This window comes from Danio rerio, chromosome 7, assembly GCF_049306965.1.
Source record: "Danio rerio strain Tuebingen ecotype United States chromosome 7, GRCz12tu, whole genome shotgun sequence".
NCBI classification, from domain to species: domain Eukaryota; kingdom Metazoa; phylum Chordata; class Actinopteri; order Cypriniformes; family Danionidae; genus Danio; species Danio rerio.
Window position 1 is genome coordinate 14,216,976 of NC_133182.1, and position 22,057 is coordinate 14,239,032.

Here is a 22,057-nt window from a genome sequence, read left to right on the forward strand (position 1 = left end):
TGTACTGTCATCATGGCAAAGATAAAAGAAAGAAATAGTTCATTTAAAATGATTAAATTGGTTACTAAAACTATTAAGTTTTGTGTTAAAAAAAACTTTGTTAAATAAAAATTTGGTGACAAAAAGTACAGGGGGGCTAATAATTCAGGATCGGGGGCTAATAATTCTGACTGCAACTGCAGGCTATATAAATCTAAATTAGCTACCAAACGATATCACACTTTTGTGGTCAGTGGTCACAATAACAATAGCCAGCAGATGGGTTCTGCAATAGTATTGCTGGTGTGTAGCTCAGGTGTTGAGGTGCATTAGCGGTTTAATCCTGTTCACAGTGAGTCTGCGTCCTGCTTCATGTCTTCCTGGTTTTAACTCAACAGCTGCCGCCTGCAGCTTCATTCTGTCAACACTTCGCCCTGTTCGTCTCAGCATTCGGACGTTCTGTTCTGCATGATGATTATGGATAATTTTATCTTCCGCTTGTCCTGCTGACCGCGATAGTCTCTGCCGCAGGCAAACCTGAGGTAAGGATATACAGTACAGTAGGCTACAACAACTCGGAGCGCTAGTCGATCTATAGCCTATAAAAGATAGCCTAAGCCATATGAACAATATAGGCTAAGTTAGGCTATTCTTGTTGGGTTTGACACGTAGTTTTAAGAAAAGGCGGTTGAATCTTCTACCGTTGACGACTCGAGTTCGGTAACGTTAGAAGATATAACACTCAGTGACAGCACGGCGCCATCTCCTAACAACAATTCGCTTTTTTGTTTTACACTCCATTTATTTTTACATGTCATGAAATGTTTACAGTTTTGAACATCTGATATTTTTTGAGCGGATATTGTGCTGTTTATGTTTTTTTAAATTACACAAAATAAGATCTTAAAGAGATAGTTCACACAAATTAATAATCTGTCATCATTTAGGCCACTTTACTTTCTTGGCTTTATTACTTTTGTTAAACGCTGAAGACGATATTTTGAAGAAATCCATCGAAGACCTGTTACCACTTAACCTAGCCTACTGTAGTATTTGTTTCCTGCCATGAAAGTCAATTGTTCATCATGTTTAAACAAGTTAAACAAAATAAGATCGATAGTTCACGCTAAAATAAGTATTGTGTCATTATTCACTCACCCCTTTACTTGTTTGGCTTTATTTCATCTGTTAAACACTGAAGAAGATATTTTTAAGAAAGCTGCAGACCTGTAACCATTGACTTTTAAATTAGTTTTTCCTGCTTTGGAAGTCAATAGTTTAGTTTTTCAGTTTTTGTTTTCACAATATCCTCTTTAGTGTTTGAAACCACATGTGGGGGAGCAAATTTTCATTATTTGTTTTAAACTCCATTTATTTTTCATTGTCAAGAAAGGTTTACAGTTTTACACATCTGATTTATATTTGTATAAATTTTATATTTTACCAAATTACACAAAATACGAACTTAAAGAGATAGTTCACACAAATTAATAATCTGTCATCATTTAGGCCACTCACCCCCCTTTACTTTCTTAGCTTTATTACTTCTGTTAAACGCTGAAGACGATATTTTGAAGAAATCCATCGTTACAGACCTGTTACCATTGACTTTATTTGTTTTCCTGCTATAAAAGTCAACTGTTACATCATGTTTGATCAAGTTAAACAAAATAAGATCTTAAAGGGATAGTTCACACAAAAATTAATATTCTGTGCCATCATTTAGGCTATCACCCTATTTACTTGTTTGGCTTCATTTAATCTGTTAAACATCAAAGACGATATTTTGAAGAAAGCTGCAGACCTGTAACCATTGACTTTTAAATTAGTTTTTTCCTGCTATGGAAGTCAACGGTTTAGTTTTTTAGTTTTTGTTTTCACAATGGCTGTTTCTCAATATGCGTTCTTCAGCGGTCTTGCGTCCTCGTGTTCTCGTGCAACGTCATCATCAGTTGCCTAAGTTCAGTTCCAATACTCAAGATCGCAAGTACAGAGGACGCGTGAAACTTCCCGGATGTGATCTTGATATCGAGGACGCACTTATGCAGACTTGAGCAGCGAACTCGCTCTGGAAGTCCCAGAAGTCATTGCGACTGGAGGTGGGAAGCGCAGCATTTTATTTAGATGTATTATTAAAGCTCAGAGATATCATTTATTTACCTCAGGAGTTTCCGTAAAGGAAACAGTGAAAGTAAACATTACCATGAACATCTTAATAAAGGAATAAACACATTAAGGGTGTTTGTTTGCTGAAATTTGTATTAAAATCTGTTTTATTTATATTGTGCAGAGTATATTTATAATGTTTTTATGCAAACGTATATATTTTTAAGAGGGGAAAAACAATAAATCGTTGTATGAATGCTTTAATGTTGGAATAATTTCCATTTAAAGCGCGTGAAGGTCATGTGACCATCAGGAAGATCGCAGCATCCCATTTCTCAAAGGACACGTTCTCTGCTCTGCCCTCGCGCTCTCCTGAGTTCGTTCTTCCGAGGACACCTGGCAAGACCGGTCTCCACAAGAAAGTCCGTTCTCTGCGTTCTTGGAATTGAGAAACAGCCACTATCCTCTTTAGTGTTTGAAACCACATGTGAGGAGCAACTTTTCATTATTTGTTTTAAACTCCATTTATTTTTCATTGTCAAGAAAGGTTTACAGTTTTACACATCTGAAAAGATTGTGCTGTTTACGTTTTACCAAATTACACAAAATAAGAACATAAAGAGATAGTTCACACAAAAATAAATAATCTGTCATCATTTAGGCTATCACCACCCCCCCCCCCCCCCCTTACTTTCTTGGCTTTATTACTTCTGTTAAACACTGAAGACGATATTTTAAAGAAATCCATCGTTAGAGACCTGTAACCATAGACTTAACGTACTGTAGTATTTGTTCTCCTGCTATGAAAGTCAACCGTTACATCATGTTTGATCAAATTAATTAAAATAAGACCTTAAAGGGATAGTTCACACGAAAAAAAAATTCTGCCATTATTCACTGACCCCCTTTACTTGTTGGCTTTATTTCTTCTGTTAAACACTGAAGAAGATATTTTGAAGAAAGCTGCAGACCTGTAACCATTGACTTACTGTAGTATTTGTTTTCCTGCTATGGGAGTCAGCACATCATGTTTGATCAAATTAAACAAAAGAAGACCTTAAAGGGATAGTTCACATAAAAATAAATATTCTGTCATCATTTACTTACACCCTCAACTTGTTTGCCTTTATTTCTTCTGTTAAACACTGAAGACGATAATTTGAAGAAAGCTGCAGATCTGTAACCATTGACTTACTGTAGTATTTGTTCTCCTGCTATGGAAATCAACTTTTACATCCTGTTTGATCAACTTAAACAAAATAAGATCTTAAAGGGATAGTTCACTCAAAAATGAATATTCTGTGCCATCATTTAGGCTGTCACGCTCTTTACTTCTTTGGCTTTATTTCATCTGTTAAACGCCGAAGATGATATTTTGAAGAAAGCTGCAGACCGGTAACCATTGACTTTGTAATTTTAAATTAGTTTTTCCTGCTATGGAAGTCAACAGTATAGTTTTTCAGTTTTTTTTTTTCACAATGTCCTCTTTAGTGTTTGAAACCACATGTGGGGGAGCAAATTTTCATTTTTGGGTAAACTATCACTTTAATTTATGTATTAAGTTGTTAATAAATTTGTAAACAAAATTACCACATTCTAAAAAAGGGTCATCGTAACCCAATGCTGGGTCAAATATGTAGAAAATTCCAATCATAAAATGTGTAATTTAAAGTAATAATAATTAAAAAATAATTCTGTCCATATTTGACCCAACTTTGAGTTACACTAACTTGGAAATGGACAGGTATAAGTTTCTGATGGTATGATAACCTTGGATTAAAATATCATGGTAACACAGTAAAATAAGTTATTTTTAAAGTTCTTAGTAAAAATATTATTTATATATATATATATATATATATATATATATATATATATATATATATATATATATATATATATATATATATATATATATATATATATATATACAGTTGAAGTCAGAATTATTAGCCCCCTGAATTATTTGCCACCCTGTTTAATTTCTTCCCCAATTTCTGTTTAATGGAGAGCAGATTTTTTCAACACATTTCTGAACATAATATTTTTAAAAACTCATTTCTAATAACTGATTTATTCTATCTTTGCCATGATGACAGTAAATAATATTTGACTAGATATTTTTCAAGACACTTTTATACAGTCGAAAGTGACATTTAAAGGCTTAACTAGGTTAATTAGGTTAGCTTGGCAGGTTAGAGTAATTAGGCAAGTTATTGTATAAAGATGGTTTGTTCTGTAGACTATCGAGAAAAAAAATAGCTTAAAGGGGCTAATAATTTTGTCTCTAAAATGGTTCTTAAAAATTTAAAAACTGCTTTTATTCTAGCTGAAATAAAACAAATAAAGCTCTTTCCAGAAGAAAAAAATATTATCAGACATACTGTGAAAATTTCCTTGCTCTGTTTATCCTCATTTAGGAAATATTCAAAAAAAGAATAAGAAATTTAAAGGGGGGCTAATAATTCTAATAATTCAACTGTATATGTATATATATATATATATATATATATATATATATATATATATATATATATATATATATATATATATATATATATATATATGTGTGTGTGTGTGTGTGTGTGTATGTTTAAATGAGTATTAGGTGGACATCAGAAAAATAAGACCTGTGCAAAAATATTTAAGACCCTGAACAGTGAATTTAAGACTTTTTAAGGCCTAAAATTTAGATTTTTAAATTTAAGACTTTTTAAGACCCTGTAGTGCGAAACCCTGGGTAAAGAAATCTATTGGCTTTAGTTTTGCTGGCGGTTTCCCCGCTATCTTAAACTAGTTACTAGTTTAAAACAAGGTTCAAAATGAATTAACTCTATTTAAAACAGCTAAACTTCATTGAGACATTTGCCAAAAGGCCTAAAACTAATACGACAAATATTGCTTCCCCACACGGGGTGAATACCTCAGTCTCATCAGCACCTGAGCCAAGGGAACTCCAGGCCCAGCCCATGTCTCATGCATCAGACAATGATGAATGTATGTATAAATGTTTACACATCTTGTGCTCCAGATGGCCAGTCCTCCACTACACCTTGGTCTCAAATTCATTTCAAAGGAGCGCTACCCTGTACTATAATAGTGATGCATTCCTTCAAATAGACATCAATAGCGTAGGCGACATCTAATGTAAGTATCTATGTTTCAGTTTACTATAATACAGTACTTATTACAGATGACAGTTCACTATGGCTAATACTACATCCCCAAGTGATAGTAAAGTTTAACAGACCATGAAACTGAGGACATTTTTACAGTTTTTCCTATAATATTTTAATATTTAATATGTTTTATATTTTATAATAATATTTTTCTTAAGAAAGTCTTGTTTACTTTTTAATTTTGCTGGAATAAGAGCAATTTTTACATTTAATAAACATTTTAAGGCCAATATTACTAGATTTGTTTATGATTGTCTAACACTGTTATACAATGACTTGCCTAATTAACTTGCCTTGTTAGCCTAATTAACCTAGTTAAGCCAAAGAAGCAAAAGAACTCACAAAATATTGATGCATTCCTTCAAATAGACATCAATAGCGTAGGCGACATCTAATGTAAGTATCCAACATAATGTAGTTTTAGCCATAGTGAACTGTCATCTGTAGTAATTACTGTAGTATAGTAAACTGTGGTGTATATTAGTATAACATGCGCTATAGTTAGTATAGAAAAGTACAGTATTGAGTATTTGTTTCTATATTTCTATAGTTGTTATGTTACCCTAGCAACAACAGATTAATTCAAGTACCTTACTATAGTATAGCTCAAAAGTAGAAGGTATTTACTATTTAAAAAAATGATGCAGGCGGCGACAGAATTGTTTTAATATAGTTTCGTCTATAGACAAAGTAGATCTTATGAACTGTAAATCATTAACTTTCTGAATTTCAGCATGTTTCCTTATGGCCGAGCGGCTCGCTATGAATATTCTTTCGCATTTGATACACTGTTGAGATATGGGAAGTGGTCGGTGTAGACAACATCCTTTTTTGTCTTAAATTGTGAGGAAATGAAAGTGTTTGAAAACTCCCACGTTTGAAAAAACACATTTTAAAGCAGGCAGACAACAGAAAAGCTTCAGAGATGCGATGAAGTGTGTATGTGGAGGATTTTAAACATCTATGGTGCTCTTCCTCTCTCTCTGTAGACGTTGATTTGGGGTGTTTCTCACTGACCTGACTGGAAGCTTCCAACATACTGCTGCAGACAGGTAGTAGTAACAATTTATTTGCTTGATGGTTGACTTTATTTGCTGGCTTTTTTTATGACGTTATATATACAGTTGAGGTCAATATTATAAGCCCTCCTGTGAATATTTTGCTTAAAAATGTATCCAAAATCAAAGTTTGGTTACATGACATCTTAAGTCTTTTGAAATTGGAAAAGATTAAGTTTTTTCAGAGGCTCGTCTCACAAGTTTTATACTCATTGGAGGCCACTACTAAATTATTTTGATGATTTAACACCTCTGGAAGTGATTATTTAAGAAATCATTTTATGGTGGGAATTATTATATTTTTTTAGACTAGCACTGTCTAGAACTGTCTAGAACTGACTAGAACTGTCATGCCCTAAACTACACGCATTAGTCCAGCCTAAGCACAACTAAAACCATAATAACCAAGAAGTGGGTAGCACATTATTGTTAGTATAACTAGCTAATGTATGTATTTTATTTTATTTATTTATTTATTTGAAGTTATTTATATATTTATCTCAAAATGTACTATTATCATTATATTTGTTTTATTGTTCATTTCTTATTTTTATTTTTCTATTACTCCGTCTTCCATTATGTTTTACAAGAAAAGTGGCTATGTGTATGTATGGCTGGGATGGGTGGGGGGTTTTGGGGTTAAATGTTTACAAAAGTGTTCAAAAAGGAAAAAAGCAGAAATTGGACATATGTATACAACGATTGCTATCCACTTGTGTTCAATAAATAAAGTTTATAAAAAAATAAAAATGTTTCCCAAGTGATAGTAACGTTTAACAGACCAGGAAACCGAGGACATTTTTTTTTACAGTTTTTCCTATAATATTTTAATATTTAATATGTTTTATATTTTATAATAATATTTTTCTTTAGAAAGTCTTGTCTACTTTTAATTTGCACTTGTCTACTTTTAATTAACACTGCTATACAATAACTTGCCTAATTAACTTGCCTTGTTAGCCTAATTAACCTAGTTAAGCCTTTAAACTGCACTTTAAGTTGACTGGTACAGCATCTTGCAAAAGAACTAACAAAATATTATGTACTGTCATCATGGCAAAGACAAAAGTCATAAGAAATTATGAGTTATTAGAAATTAATATTAATTGATTAAAAATATAAATATACAGTTAAAGTCAAGATTGTTATCCCTCTTGGGATTTTTGTTTTCTTTTTTAAATATTTCCCAAATGATGTTAATGAGCAAGGCATTTTTCACAGTATTTCTATGCATTATACAGTACTATGATGTAAACCCAAGAAAAACCGTGAAAATCCTAATTAAATTCAATTCAGCTTTATTTGTATGGCGCTTTTACATGTAGATTGTGTTAAAGCAGCTTTACATAAATGGTCATAGTAAATTGGAACAGTGTAGTTCAGTTTTTAGTGTTTAAGTTCAGTTCAGTTTAGCTCAGTTCAGTCAGTGTGGTTTAAAATCACTACTGAAAGTCCAAACACTAAAGAGCAAATTCATTGATGCGTAGCTCTACCGATCCCAAACCATGCAAGCTAGAGTGTATATAAACAAGATGTAGAAACCTGTTTGGAAACCCGCTAAGTAATGCACTGAGTGTATGCTTTACCAAACAGATAGGTCTTTAATCTAGCTTTGAAATGGGAGAAGGTATCTGAGCCTCGGACGTTATCAGGAAGGCTATTCCAGAGTTTAGGAGCCATAAATGAGAAGGCTCGACCTCCTTTACTCGACTTTGGTATTCTAGGTACTACGAGAAGCCCTGAGTTTTGAGATCTTAGAGAGCGAGTTGGATTGTAGCGAGACAGAAGGTTGGTTAGATAAACAGGAGCTAGATTATTTAGAGCTTTAAATGTGAGAAGTAATATTTTAAATTTAATACGAAACTTAACAGACAGCCAGTGTGAGAAGGATAAAATTGGGGTGATATGATCATATTTTCTAGACCTGGTAAGAACTCTGGCAGCTGCATTTTGTACTAATCAAAGTTTGTTAATAGAGGATGCTGAGTGTTACAGTAATCCAGCCTAGAAGTCATAAAAGCATGGACTAGCTTTTCTGCATCTGAGATATACAGCATACGTCGTAATTTAAAGATATTTCTCAGATGAAAGAAAGCAGTTTTTGAGACATGGGATATATGGTTTTCAAAAGTTTAATTGCTGTCTAATATGACACCCAGATCTTTTATAGTAGCGCTAACACTAACTTTGTATCCTTTTAATTGTAGGTTGAGTTGCGAGATCTTTTGAGTACGGGATTTAGGCCCAATAAGTAATAATTCTGTTTTGTCTGAGTTTAAAAGAAGAAAATTGTTGGTCATTCAGTCTTTAACATCTTTAATACACTCAGTTAGCTTAGACAGTTCAGACATCTCATCAGGTTTAGTTGAAATGTATAAATGATCGTCATCTGCATAGCAGTGAAAGCTGATCCCATGTCTTCTAATAATGTCTCCCAGAGGTAGCATGTACATTGTAAACAGCAAAGGGCCTAAAACTGATCCTTGAGGCACCCCATACTTTACCGGGCTGACTTGTGAAGGCTGTTCATTAATATTCACAAACTGGTAACAGGGCTCGAAATTAACTTTCTTACTTGGTAGCACCGGTGCTCCCAACATGAAATATTTAGGAGCACCAGAAAAAATGTATAATATTGACAAGTTGTATATTAAAGGATTTATTGTATTTGAAAACAACATCAATTGGGACTAACAAAATACAGAAACAACTATCTAACTAATGCTGTGATGATTTAATATTTGTGAAATAATTCTAAAATGAATGTTGAATAATTATAAAATATTAATGATGACAATGATGACAATAATACTAATAATGAAATATATTTTTCATCATCATGCTGCCTTGAATGTGCTTTAATGTAAGTTATCTGCTATATAAAGTCCTACTGTTACTTTATGAAAAAATTAATTTATAGTTTGCATCAAACACAAATGAAGCATTGTAGTAAGAAATATTTGTTTTGTACTATTATGTTTATATGCATGTCAATTTAAAAAAATAATAGCCTATTTAGCAATATAATATAATAAATCTATTAAATTCAATGCTGAAAGCTGCAAAGCAGTCCTCAGTAATTAAATGGAAAAATAATATACACCTCAAGAAAGAACGGACAAAAGAAAGTAAGAAAAGTCTCACTTTTAAAAGTTTTGGTTTCGGTTTGTGTCGTTTTAATGCTCAGCTTCGTTACGCGCTGAATTACATTTTTCTGTGTTTGTGGAAAAGCATGCGAGTCAGCCGACCCAATATATGAGGGGGGCAGAGCAGGATTCTCCCAATGACCACTGGCGCTATACTGTTCTTTGTTATAACCCGCATCAGTTTAAACGCAGTAAAGGCAAGCTTCATTGGCGATGGTGTTTTAGCGGACATTTGCGTATGAAAAAGTTACGAATTGCCGTGAGATTGTGTTGGCAGCACACGCAGTGCATGCAACGCATCGAGATTCAGTGTACTTTTCACTCTTCAGCAGTTTGCATTCCCCGCGGTCACAGAAGCTCCCTCCCTATCATCTGACAGCGGAAAGTCTTGAGTGATTGACAGCTAATATGAACCAATATAGCGGCAGGGAAGAGCGCTTTTACCATGTTTAAAAAAAACTGGTCGCACTCCAACCTAAATATTCATTCGCACGAATGCTCCCAATAGATATTATGAGGTCGCAAAGCTCAAATTTCAGGCGCATATGCGACCAAAATGGTCGCTATTTCGAGCCCTGTGGTAACGATCAGTTAAGTACTTAAGGACTTACACCATTGTAGAGCATGTCCCTGGACACCTGTTGACATAAATCACCTGTAGCAATTTATAAGGATATTGTGGTCAATGGTGTCAAATGCTGCACTGAGATCGAGTAAAACTAATAGCGAGTAGCTGATTCCAGTACATCAGCAGTTTCTAAAATACTCAGACCAGCTCGTCTGGCACCAACAACCATGCCATGCTTAAAGTCACTTAAATCCCCTTTCATCCTCATTTGATGCTCGGTTTAAACTGTTGCAGATCGTCTTGACCATGTTTACATGCATTAATGCATTGAGTTGCTGCCTTGTGATTGACTGATTTGCTTTAGCAGTGGGACAGGTGTACCTAATAAAATGGCCAGTGAGTGTGTGTATATTATGAAAATGTTAAAGCAACTTGATGCTCAGATGATTATACAATGTGCATGTTTTTCAGACTTCTGATTGGGTTGTTCAGAAATGGGCTTTGCGGAGGACCTATGGTGTCCTCAGGGTCACGCAGCCCTCATGAAGCTACAAGACTCTGAGCTGCGTCTGATGGAGGTCATGAAGAAGTGGATGATGCAGAGAGCCAAGAGCGACCGCGAGTTCTCCATGCAGCTGCACCAGATGTCAGCCATGGTGGAGAAGATGGAGGGAACTCAGCCTGGAGGAGGACTCAACTACATCAGCCAGTTCAACAAGGTGGGAGCGTTTCTCTTTACGCAAGTGTAGTTTTTTACTGCCACGTTCCCATCATTCATTTTATGTTTGACTTTTATGAAATTAAAACTAACCATTTGATTTTGTTAGCTTGTTACCAGTTTTGTGGTGAACCATTCATCTGTGTTCATTCATCAAGTCATTAAGAAAAAAAACTATAGTTTGCCCCTGTAATCTAACATTAAAATCTGAAAATGCACTTCCTGTTTGTTTTCAGTTGAATTCTCAGATGATGCCCAGATTGGGTTTTGGGTGTGGCTAACATGCTTAACCACGCCTCTCCAACTGTCAGTTTTCAAAACAAACAGAAAAGGTGAGGAGGAGGAGTCTGTTAGGTTGTAATAACTCTCACGAAACTCTTTTCCCGATCTTTCTGAATAAATTGCCTACCTTTCAACATCCAATCAGCTTGCAGTGAAAAAAAATAAGCCACACCCACTGTTTTCGCATTTAATATTCTGTTTCTCAAGGAACTACATCATTATACGTACAAAAACGGTCGCAGCTCCAGGTTTATGTGGAGTTTACTGCCATTGTTCATTTATACACTGCTCTACTTTTTTTTACAGTACAACAAAATAAGAAATTGGCAAAAATATCCATATAATGACAGTTTTTAGTGATCCACATGTAGTAAGATGCAAATAAAAGTATTTTTATTAAAAAATATTTTATAAAATGTAATTAAAATTATATTTTAAATTGATTTAAAGTTATTGTGAACTGAAAACTCAGTATGTTGATGTGCTTCAAACTGAAATGGAATACTGAGTATATGGCAGGGCTTTATTTTTGCACATCATTCCCTCATAGCAAACTAACGGCAAGAAGCATGTGGTTACTGTCAACATGAATAAGAAGCCGCGACTGTTTATTTCCGTATTGTGATTCAATTCCTAGAGAAACTGAATTAAAATGAGAAAACAGTGGGCGTGGCTTGTTTTTTCTACTGCAAGCTGATTGGATGTAGTAAAGTAGGCATTTCAAAAGATCAGGAAAAGGGTTTGGGGAGAGTTCCTACAACCTAACAGACTCCTCCTCCTCATCATTTCTGTTTGATATCAAAGCTGACAGTTGGAGGGGTGTGATTAAATATGTTAGCCACGCCCAACACCTCAGACAGATGTAATCTGAGAATTTTACTGAAAACAAACAGGAAGTGCGATTTCAGATTCTTCAATTAAAGTTTACAAGCGCAAACTATTTATTTTCCTAATGGCATGCACAGATGAATTGTTCCCAACAAAACTGGCAATGTGAACTTACAAAGTCACACGGTAAATTTTGATTTAATGGGGACTTTAAGAATATTGTAGCTGTTAAACTGACGTTAACGGAGAAGGACCGCCACTATAAACTTGAAAGCAAATATTCAGACTTTGATCGAAGATTACCAAAACAAACATTATTTTGTATAGATCAGGGGTTTTCAAAGTGTGAGGCGCGCCTCCCCTGGGGGGCGCCAGAGCATGTCAGGGGAGGCGCGGGAAAAAAATATAATATAATAAAAATATAATTATTAAGTTTAATTATTATTTGTATTTTTTATTATATTTAAACGTTTTAATTAAACAAAGCAAAAAAAAAAAAAAAATACGTCAAATATAAGAAAACCCAGAAGGCCATAGCAGTGAATTCGCTTCTGTTTGGCAAGCCCGCCAATACAGGTATATGCCTGCTAATACAATGGGTCGGTTTCTGAGACCCCCCCCGATTCAAAGCTGTAATGAAGTTCACGGCCCTTTGGCCGCCGGGAAGAAGGAGGCGGAGAACCGAAGCAGTTTTAAAGTGATTTATTAATGACAGTGACGGCAGCTCCGTCTAAACCAAAACAAACGGACGGCAGCTCCTCACGGAGACTGCCGTCAAACTGAAAGCAAAAGTAAAATATGTCCGGGTCCGGTCCTCTCTCGGCTTCCTCTGCCCTCATTCCTCCTTTTATGATCCAGAGCTCCTTCCGTGGGATCTGAGGCATGTGCGCACCGCAGGTGTATCCACTTACGCGGTGGCCTCACTCCGTTCCCACGGCGCTCGGCCACGCCCCCTCGCCACAAAAGAAAATAGATTATCCATATGTTAAATACAGGGTTTCCGCTGGGTTTTAAAATGTCTTAAATTTTAAAAACTAAATTTTAGGCCTTAAAGTCCTAAATTCACTAAAATATTGATGTTTAGGTCCTAAATCCTTATAAACAAGTTTTAATTTTCATCTGTCCATGTCTCCAATCACCAACAGTCCATCTCAAAAACCCTTCAACCAAACTCTAAATACTAATATGCTACGTTTAAAAAGGAGCATGTATAAAACTATTTTTAACTTTGTTTGTATTGATACATTATTTAAAATACGTGGTAAAGACATACCTAATTAGATTTAGTTTTTTGGATGAGGCTAGTAAACCTCTTTTCCACATGACCAACTGAAAAAAAAAAATTCTTAGGGCCCTATTATACACTTGGCGCGACGCAATTGTTATTTGCTATTTTCAGCTCTGCGCAAGAGTCGTTTTGAGGTGTTGCGCCACGCTGTTTAAATAGCAAATGCATTTGCGCTCATATGTGCGCCCATAGGCGTTCTGGTCTAAAAAAGCAGGCGTGTTTTGGCGCGTTGCTGGTGCGTTGCTATTTTGAGAAACTATAATAGTCTGTTCTTTAGACCAGAATAAAGCCGGTCTATTGTCTGGCGCAGAGTGCGCCTGGCTTACACACTGCCTAATACACACAAGATGTAGAGCAAAACGCAAATGTCTTTACAAATGAAAAATATATAAAATATTAAGGATATGTATAGGATATAATAAGAATATATATAGTATATAAATATAAAGGATTAAAATATTACAAAACATTATTTTCTACCCTGCATGAATTTAAAAACCACTGCCTTCATACTTTCTTCATCTCGGTAGGCTTTTTCAGTTCATTCAATTTGCTTTCGTATAATGTTATTATTATTAGCAGTATTATTTATTATATCCATATTTATATTTGTTTTATTAGAAACAAGCTTAAATTTGTCCACCTGTCAGGTTTTAGACCATATAGGGCACAGCATGATTATTAGGGTGTAACTCAGTTTTTTGACCACACTCTGTTATTATTGTTCATTTATTTGTTTGCTGGAGATTAGAACTGAATTTAGAAACAGTTCTGAAACTAATCTTAGCGCTTGACAAACAAAATTAATTATTTATAGACTAATTGATGTCTGTGCGTACAAGGTTTCCCTATCCACGAGCGTGAAAGTGAAACTAGATTATGAGATGCCTTATCTCTCATTCTCGCGCGGTAGATGCTCTGTTTAACTGTTTTCTTGCTAGTGAAATGCTTAGTTTTTCCACCTACACTTACTTTACGTCATGTAAATAGCAAATGCGCTTATGGCGCGACGCAGCTGGCTCTTTAAGGGAAGGGGAGATGAGACTCTGATTAGTTTATTTTCAAAAAAACACCTATAACTCATTGAGAAAATAAACTCAACCCTTTTAGACCATGCGCCACGGTGCAAAGCGGATTTTCCCATCCTTATATTAGCACAAATGGATTCTGACACGCCCTGTAAGCATTTGCGCCCTGCGCTCTGCGCTTTGGGCATGGATCGTCAAATTAGAGCCCTTAGTGTTTAGCCATGTATAAGTCTGAAATTTTACTTATAACGGTTTTAAAAAGGCATTGGCTGTTTCTCAATATGTCTTGCGTCCTCGTGTTCTCGTGCAACGTCATCATCAGTTGCCTAAGTTCAGTTCCAATACTCAAGATCGCAAGTACAGAGGACGCGTGAAACTTCCCGGATGTGATCTTGATATCGAGGACGCACTGATGCAGACTTGAGCACCGAACTCGCTCTGGAAGTCCCAGAAGTCATTGCGACTGGAGGTGGGAAGCGCTGCATTTTATTTAGATGTATTATTAAAGCTCAGAGATATCATTTATTTACCTCAGGAGTTTCCGTAAAGGAAACAGTGAAAGTAAACATTACCATGAACATCTTAATAAAGGAATAAACACATTAAGGGTGTTTGTTTGCTGAAATTTGTATTAAAATCTGTTTTATTTATATTGTGCAGAGTATATTTATAATGTTTTTATGCAAACGTATATATTTTTAAGAGGGGAAAAACAATAAATCGTTGTATGAATGCTTTAATGTTTAAATAATTTCCATTTAAAGCGCCTGAAGGTCACATGACCATCAGGAAGAACGCAGCATCCCATTTCTCAAAGGACGCGTTCTCTGCCCTCGCAGTCTCCTGAGTTCGTTCTTCCGAGGACACCTGGCAAGACCGGTCTCCACAAGAACACAAGTCCGTTCTCTGCATTCTTGGAATTGAGAAACAGCCATAAATTTGGAGAGGGTGCTCGCTGCAGAGCCATTTGAGCAGAGCTGAGCTCCAGCGAGGGGGAGCATGAGCTCTCGTTCTGCCTCCTGTAAGCTGTTTTAATGCGTACACCAACCCCACCCCTAACCCTACCCCCAGTGACATCACTCGTAGAAGAAGTGCAAAAAAGGTGGAGCTCAAGCTCAAGTTACCCCTCGCTGGAGCTCAGCTCGCCCAAATGGCTCTGCAGCAAACACCACTTGTAAATTTGACTTTGTTAAACCTGCAGAAACCCTGTAAACAATCCATATTCAGTTAAAATTATTTAATGTAGAAAAAAAAAACTCGCTATTATTGTACTATATATGCAGTACACAAAGTGTATTTACTAACATCAGATTTGGGATTGAAGTTGAAATATTCTGGCCAAAATAAAATCTTGTCAGTCCATCCCAAGTGTTTAACAAAGTTCCTGACAGTGATGTTAGTTTTTGTGAACTTACATGAAACTAAAAGTACAGCAGTTCACATTGAGTCATCCAGAGGAAGCACACAAGTTCAGAAAACATGGTGAACAGATGTGCGACATATAGAACAGGATTCAAATGATTACAGTTAATTATAAACATAATCCTGTGTCCTATTTTATTTTTTTTCATGGTATTGATATTCTGCATTTTGATTGGCTGGAGGGTAAGCAAAAAATACTTTAATGCACACAGCTAGTTCTAGTCAGTTTTGATAACATTTTGTAAATAAATGTGCTACTATTCAACTTTAGTAGTAACCATAATAACTAATATTTGCCTGAGAGTTAAATCTCAACTGATGTGTGCCTCACCAGGAAAGCAGATGGAGATCAATCCTACTCGCAAATTTGCTTTAAACTAGGGGCTCTATTTTATGGTCTAGACCAGTGGTCACCAAACTTGTTCCTGGAGGGCCGGTGTCCTGCAGATTTTAGCTCCAGCCCTAATCAAACACACCTGAACAAGATAATCAAGGTCTTACTTGGTATACTTAAAACACCCAGGCAGGTGTGTTGAAGCAAGTTGGAGCTAAACCCTGCAGGGACACCGGCCCTCCAGGACTGAGATTGGTGACCCCTGGTCTAGACGCAGAGTCTGAAGCGCATGGCATGAAGGGTGTGTCCGAATCACTTTTGTTATTTTGAGGACGGAAAAATACACTCTGCACCCAGGCGTATGGTTTTACAGGAGTCCTAATTTCAATATTATACTATTAAATAAAAATAGTCTAAAGATGACTCAGACCACATTGTCTTTCTCTGGCGTTATAGTTTGTGGTGTGGAGTCTGCTATGAACGAGTTTTAGCGAGACATCTTATATATATCTTTCTTGGTATGAAAAGGAGTTCATAGTAAAAATAGTCTCAAAGTTCTGCAGAATTTTTATTGTGTGGATGGTGTTAAGATATTTAGATATTATGATGCCATTTAAAGAGTTGAAATAGAATAGCTAAAATAGTAAGTGCACTGTTGAAACATGCAGGCAATTCAAAACCTTCTGCCAAAAGCCTTCAGGCCTTTTCTTATATTCTAGATAGTGTTCTTTGAAGTCCATGTAAAACCAAAATTCTCAATGTTTAGTTTGCTAGCGCACATTGTTATTTTTTAATCCGTACAAGTTAATCCACCGAAAAAAAAAGGAAATAGAAAGTTTGTTTAGGTATCTTCAATCAAATCCAACACATTTGCTTCTGTATTTAGAGTAGATGTCTTTCTCTATTGATGTCAGTTTGATGGCTTTAGCTAAAATATTATTAACCACACCCCTCTAACCGTTAGTTTGCTATGAGAGAATGACACAAAAATAAAGCCCCACCCCTTACTTAATATTCCATTTCAGTTGGGAGCACATCAACATACTAAGTCTCAGCAACTTCTGATTCATGGGCTTTAATCAAAATAACTTCCCCTCTATGTTTTCTCTGACATATTTACTATAGCATGGGGGCAGTATGAACCTGTCAATCACATGAGATCAACCAATAGCAAACCACTATCATCCAATCAATCTCCTATACACAAAATCCACTCCTGATCTACATTTGACTATGATAAACATCACAAAAGGGGAGAGAGATTTAGGGCTTGGTGATATTGAAAAAAAAATAGTCACGATATCATGTTTCAAATCATTCGGTATTGATAATTATTGAATATTTTTAACAATACATTTAGAAATATTAGGATTTGATTGAATTAAATTGAATTAAATTGAATTTAATTTAATTTAATTTAATTTAATTTAATTTAATTTAATTTAATTTAATTTAATTTAATTTAATTTACAAACATTACGAAAACTGGGTGGGTGGGGCAGCGGGACAACGAATGCTGAACATAAGCGGGAGCGGATGGGTTTGAACTACAACCTGCGGGAGTGGGCGGAAGCAGAATTCAAAATTTAGTCCCGTGTTGATCTCTACTATACGGCACTCATTTTCACATGTGTTGTTATTCTGATCTAAAGTGACAAGCATGATCGTGTGGTTTCCTTCACTATTTTCAATGCGGTTTGCGCTCATGCTCCCCTGGCATTTCTCGGAAATAAGCGACCATCTACCGTTTTCTCAGAGGATGAAAACGGACAAATCATTGCTGCAGCTTCAATGCAAGTTTATAGAGAAAAGTAAAAAGCGCTGCAGTGTTTGGGTGTGCTGTGTTTGTCTGAGGTAATAAGTCTGCTGTTATTACTGAAATGTGTATATTCCATACAAAGTCTGAAACAGATTGGTTAGCCCAGAAAAAAACTGTAGCTTTCATTTTATTTCAATATTTAGAATGCTAGTCTATTTTTTAAAAATAATTTTTAATAAAAATGTTTTTTAATAAATTTCTTGATTGCTGGTGTCATGAGAAGAGGTAAATGCACTAAAATTAAAATGGAATCACGCAATTATATTTTCAAACTCTAAATCCTAAATGTTGATTAATTTTCTAACTTTCACAGTCGTGGAACGTGCTGGTCAGTCAGACGGAGAGCCTCAGTCGTATTATGCGCAAACATTCAGACGATCTGATGGTGGGACCCCTCAGTAAACTCACCCTCCTCATCCGGGACAAACAGCAGCTGAGGAAGACTTACGGGGAACAGTGGACGCTTCTCAACCAGGACATGTGCAGGGTCAGCGCCATATCACTTTTACACACAGCTGCACATTCAAGTTACACTCTTTATATATATATATATATATATATATATATATATATATATATATATATATATATATATATATATATATATATATATATATATATATGGTTCCTTTAATTGTTTGGAATCTTTGCATTGCGTAAACGGTTCTCTAGCCACTCCTTTTTTGCATTTAGAAGAGAGCGCAGTCATTGAAAATTAAAATTAGTGTGAAATTAAAAGTTGCAATGTTCACTTTGCTAGTACATGTTGTTATTCTTTAGATCAGGGGTGTCCAAACTCGGTCCTGGTGGGCCCGTGTCCTGCATATTTTAGTTCCAACTCCAATTAAACATACCTGAAGCAGCTAATCCAGCTCTTCCTAGGTTCTTGAAACTTCCAGGCAGCTGTGTTGAAGGAAGTTGGAGCTAAACTGTGGGGCCCTCCCGGACCGACTTTGGGCACCCCTGCTTTAGATGAACAATTCATTTGTGTTTTTTGTTTTACAAGCATTTTACATTTATAAGCATTTCAGAGCTAATCCGGCTGCTAAATCAGTGAAACATTAGAGTATTATCATTTTTTGTTAGCATTTTAGCGTTTATTCAAGCTATTAATTCACTGAAACGTTAAGAGTATTACTATTTATTTATTAGCATTTTAGCACTAAATATAGCTACTAAATCTGTGAAACTTTAGGGTATTAGCATTTATTAGCGTTTTAGCATTAAATCTGCCTGCTAAGTCAGAGAAACATTAGTGTATTAGCATTTATTTATTAGCGTATTAGCATTAAATCTAGCTACTAAATCAGTGAAGTGCTAAAGTATTACCATTTACTTAGTAGCATTATAGTGTTAAATCTAGCCACTTAATCAGTAAAATGTTAAAGAATTACCATTTTTTATTAGCATTTTAGGATTAATTCTAGCTACTAAATAAGTGAAACATTAAAGCCTTAGCTGTTATTTAGTAGCAATTTTGCAATAAGCCTTGCTACTACATCAGTGAAATGTTAGAGTATTAGCATTTATTTATTAGTGTTTTAGCGTTAATTCTAGTTACTCAATAAGTGAAGCATTAGAGCTTTAGCTGTTATTTAGTAGCATTTTAGCAGTAAGCCTTGCTACTACATTAGTGAAATGTTAGAGTATTAGCATTTTTTAAATTGCATTTTAGTGTTAAAGGGCACCTTTAAAAGAGTCTTTTGTGTCTCCAGAATTTGTCTGTAAAGTTTCAGCTCAGAACTCTCATCAGATTTTTTATTATACCTTTTATAAGCATCTAATTTATACATTGTAGCATCAGGTAGCAGTTTTGTTGTACTGCGTCTTTAAGGCTAGTCCTCCCCGCCCACCGTTTCTAAGTGCCTTTCAACGTGCCTTAATCTTCTCCCTCGGCGGCCTCAGACAACAAAAAGAAGACCTCACGTAGCGTTTGTGAGAAATACAACAGTAAGAACTTAACCACTGAGTATTTGATGCATTTGTTGTGTTGAGTTGCAACGATGAGTTACACACAATGTCGTTACAAAGTTCATGCACACACACACACAAAGACAGCGCGCGTTTAGCTATACACTCTTTTTCCACGCATATGTGGACAGGATACAGGTTAATCTCCACTGCTGTATGGATATCTGTTATGTTTATGTACAAACCAAACCTAATTGAATTGAATTAAATTGAATTGAATTAATTTAATGTCCACAAACCGGGATTGAAGCATCTACTTTTATAATTGTTCTGACATGCGGCTATGGTGATGAAGTAAAGCTGAAGTAAATCGCTGTAAAACATTTTTAAAACACTTTAAACATGTGAAACTCACTCTTGATCACATTTGATGATGAATGATGATCCTTGAAAACTGAACAGACCTTTTATTCCCAGTTGCTTTGCGCACATCCTGTCTTGTTGATATGATTATATGTGTGACTACCACGACATGTTAATATGCAGCTGTCAATCAATTCGGTGGGCAGGGGGAACGCACTCTTACGTCAAGTTGCGGTCAGTCTGAAAACCACTCCAACTGGTCCACCGTTTTTATGTTGTTAAATTGAAAAAAAAGGACTGGGTGTGTTTATTTCACCCCACTATGATGCTCTATACACTATACCTACACATATGTCTGTCCAAACAGCTTGAAAAGTAGATTTTTCACCATAGGTGCCCTTTAAATCTAGCTACTAAATTAGTGAAACATTAGAGTATTAGCATTTATTTATTAGCGTTTTAGCATTAAACCTATAGCTACAGTACCTTAATCAGCGAAATGTTAAAAGTATTAGCGTTCATTTAGTAGCATTTTAGCAATAAATCTAGCTATTAAATCAGTGAAATGTTAGGGCATTAGCATTTATTTATTAGCATTTTAGCAATAAGTCTAGCTATTAATTCAGTGTAATCCTAAAATGTCAATTGCATGCACTTAAAAAAACATTTGACCAATTTGAGCTTTTATTTCTTCCTATACTGTAAGAAATTAGTTTTCAATATATATATATACATTTATTTTAAAATACAATAATTTATAATTCAAGCAAATATTTATTCTATAAATACAAATTTGCCAAATAAATAAAAACATTGTAAATAGTTTTTAATATATATGCTTAAATGTACACAAAATACATTAACTTTTAACACTGGAAGAAAATCTTCATTTTAATATTTCAAACATTAAAAACAAAGAACATTTTAAAATCTTCATTTTTGGCACTTTTTTTTTGGAACAGTGAATATGCCGACATAATATTGCACTTTACAAAGTTTCCAGAATTTGACATTAGCATTGTTATACAGAGTGGCTCTTTCAGAATTTTGCTCATTTGTGTATTAATCCAGTTCATACTTTGGACACTGTATGCTACATGTAAATGACCTTAGACAAGTTTTTACTGTTAGGCTATCTGAACAAACTTAATCCATAATTGGGAACCAGAATATCATAACCACTACCAGACGTTGTTGTAAGGAACCACTGTTGTTTAAATGCTTGACATAGAAGGAAATGTTAAAAATCATAAAGTGATTGTGAAGCTGCAGCCGAATCATCATTGTCTGTTTATATTTAGACCATGTCTGTAAGCTGTTGAATGGTTTAATACTGCAAATGTTTGCAGAAACGCAGTGTAAAGTGGAAAAAAGGCAGATGATTGTTTCTTTAGGATCAGCAACACCTTATCAGATTGTGTTGTAACATTACACGTGAAAAGAACACCTACTGTGACTGCTTTAGGTCTCAGAATTGGTAAATATGAGAAATAAGTGTTAACCCAATGTGAAGATGCGTGCAGCTTGAGTAACAACTTCATTAACTTCAGTAATTGTTTACAGCATAGTTTATCTGCCTGATTGATCTTCTATGGAGTAATGCATGATTTTGCACCAAAATCATGCATTTCTGCAGTTTTATTGAATGTACAACAGCATTACAGTATATATAGGGAGCAGTGGTGAAAAGAGTACTGAAAAATCATACTTAAGTAAAAGTACCATTGCTTGCCTAAAAATGTAGTGCAAGTAGAGTAAAAGTATCCGTTGTAAATATTACTTAAAGTATCAGTAAAATCTAGCCCTTTAAAGAGTAGTGCGTATTACGTCGTAAAAAGCTGAGGCATTTACATATAATTTGTGAATGTTTGTAAACGTAATATTCTGTAGTGCATTGTCCAGCAAGCACAAAACGTCATGAGACGATAATATTAGTTTAGATTTAGGTTGTGATCTCAAGTGACCAAAATCCAATGTCTAGTCAGCGTCTAAGGACAACATTATTTTGATGTCCAATAACAACTTCAA

At 35.1% G+C, this 22,057-nt stretch overlaps 1 protein-coding gene across 3 annotated transcripts in view; it reads left to right on the forward strand.

Annotated features, from left to right (window-relative positions):
* Positions 1-402: 402 nt before the first annotated feature.
* Positions 403-22,057, forward strand: part of fes (FES proto-oncogene, tyrosine kinase) — a 55,159-nt gene continuing 33,504 nt past the window's right edge. For 2 of the 3 annotated variants that reach the window (XM_005166381.6, XM_005166383.6), the window contains exons 1-4: positions 403-521; positions 6,254-6,316; positions 10,508-10,755; positions 18,069-18,242. In XM_005166381.6, coding sequence (XP_005166438.1) covers positions 10,531-10,755; positions 18,069-18,242 — 399 coding nt within the window. In that variant the 5' untranslated portion in view covers positions 403-521; positions 6,254-6,316; positions 10,508-10,530. The remainder of the gene's footprint in view (positions 522-6,253; positions 6,317-10,507; positions 10,756-18,068; positions 18,243-22,057) is intronic. The other variant, NM_001199869.1, reaches the window with a different exon arrangement.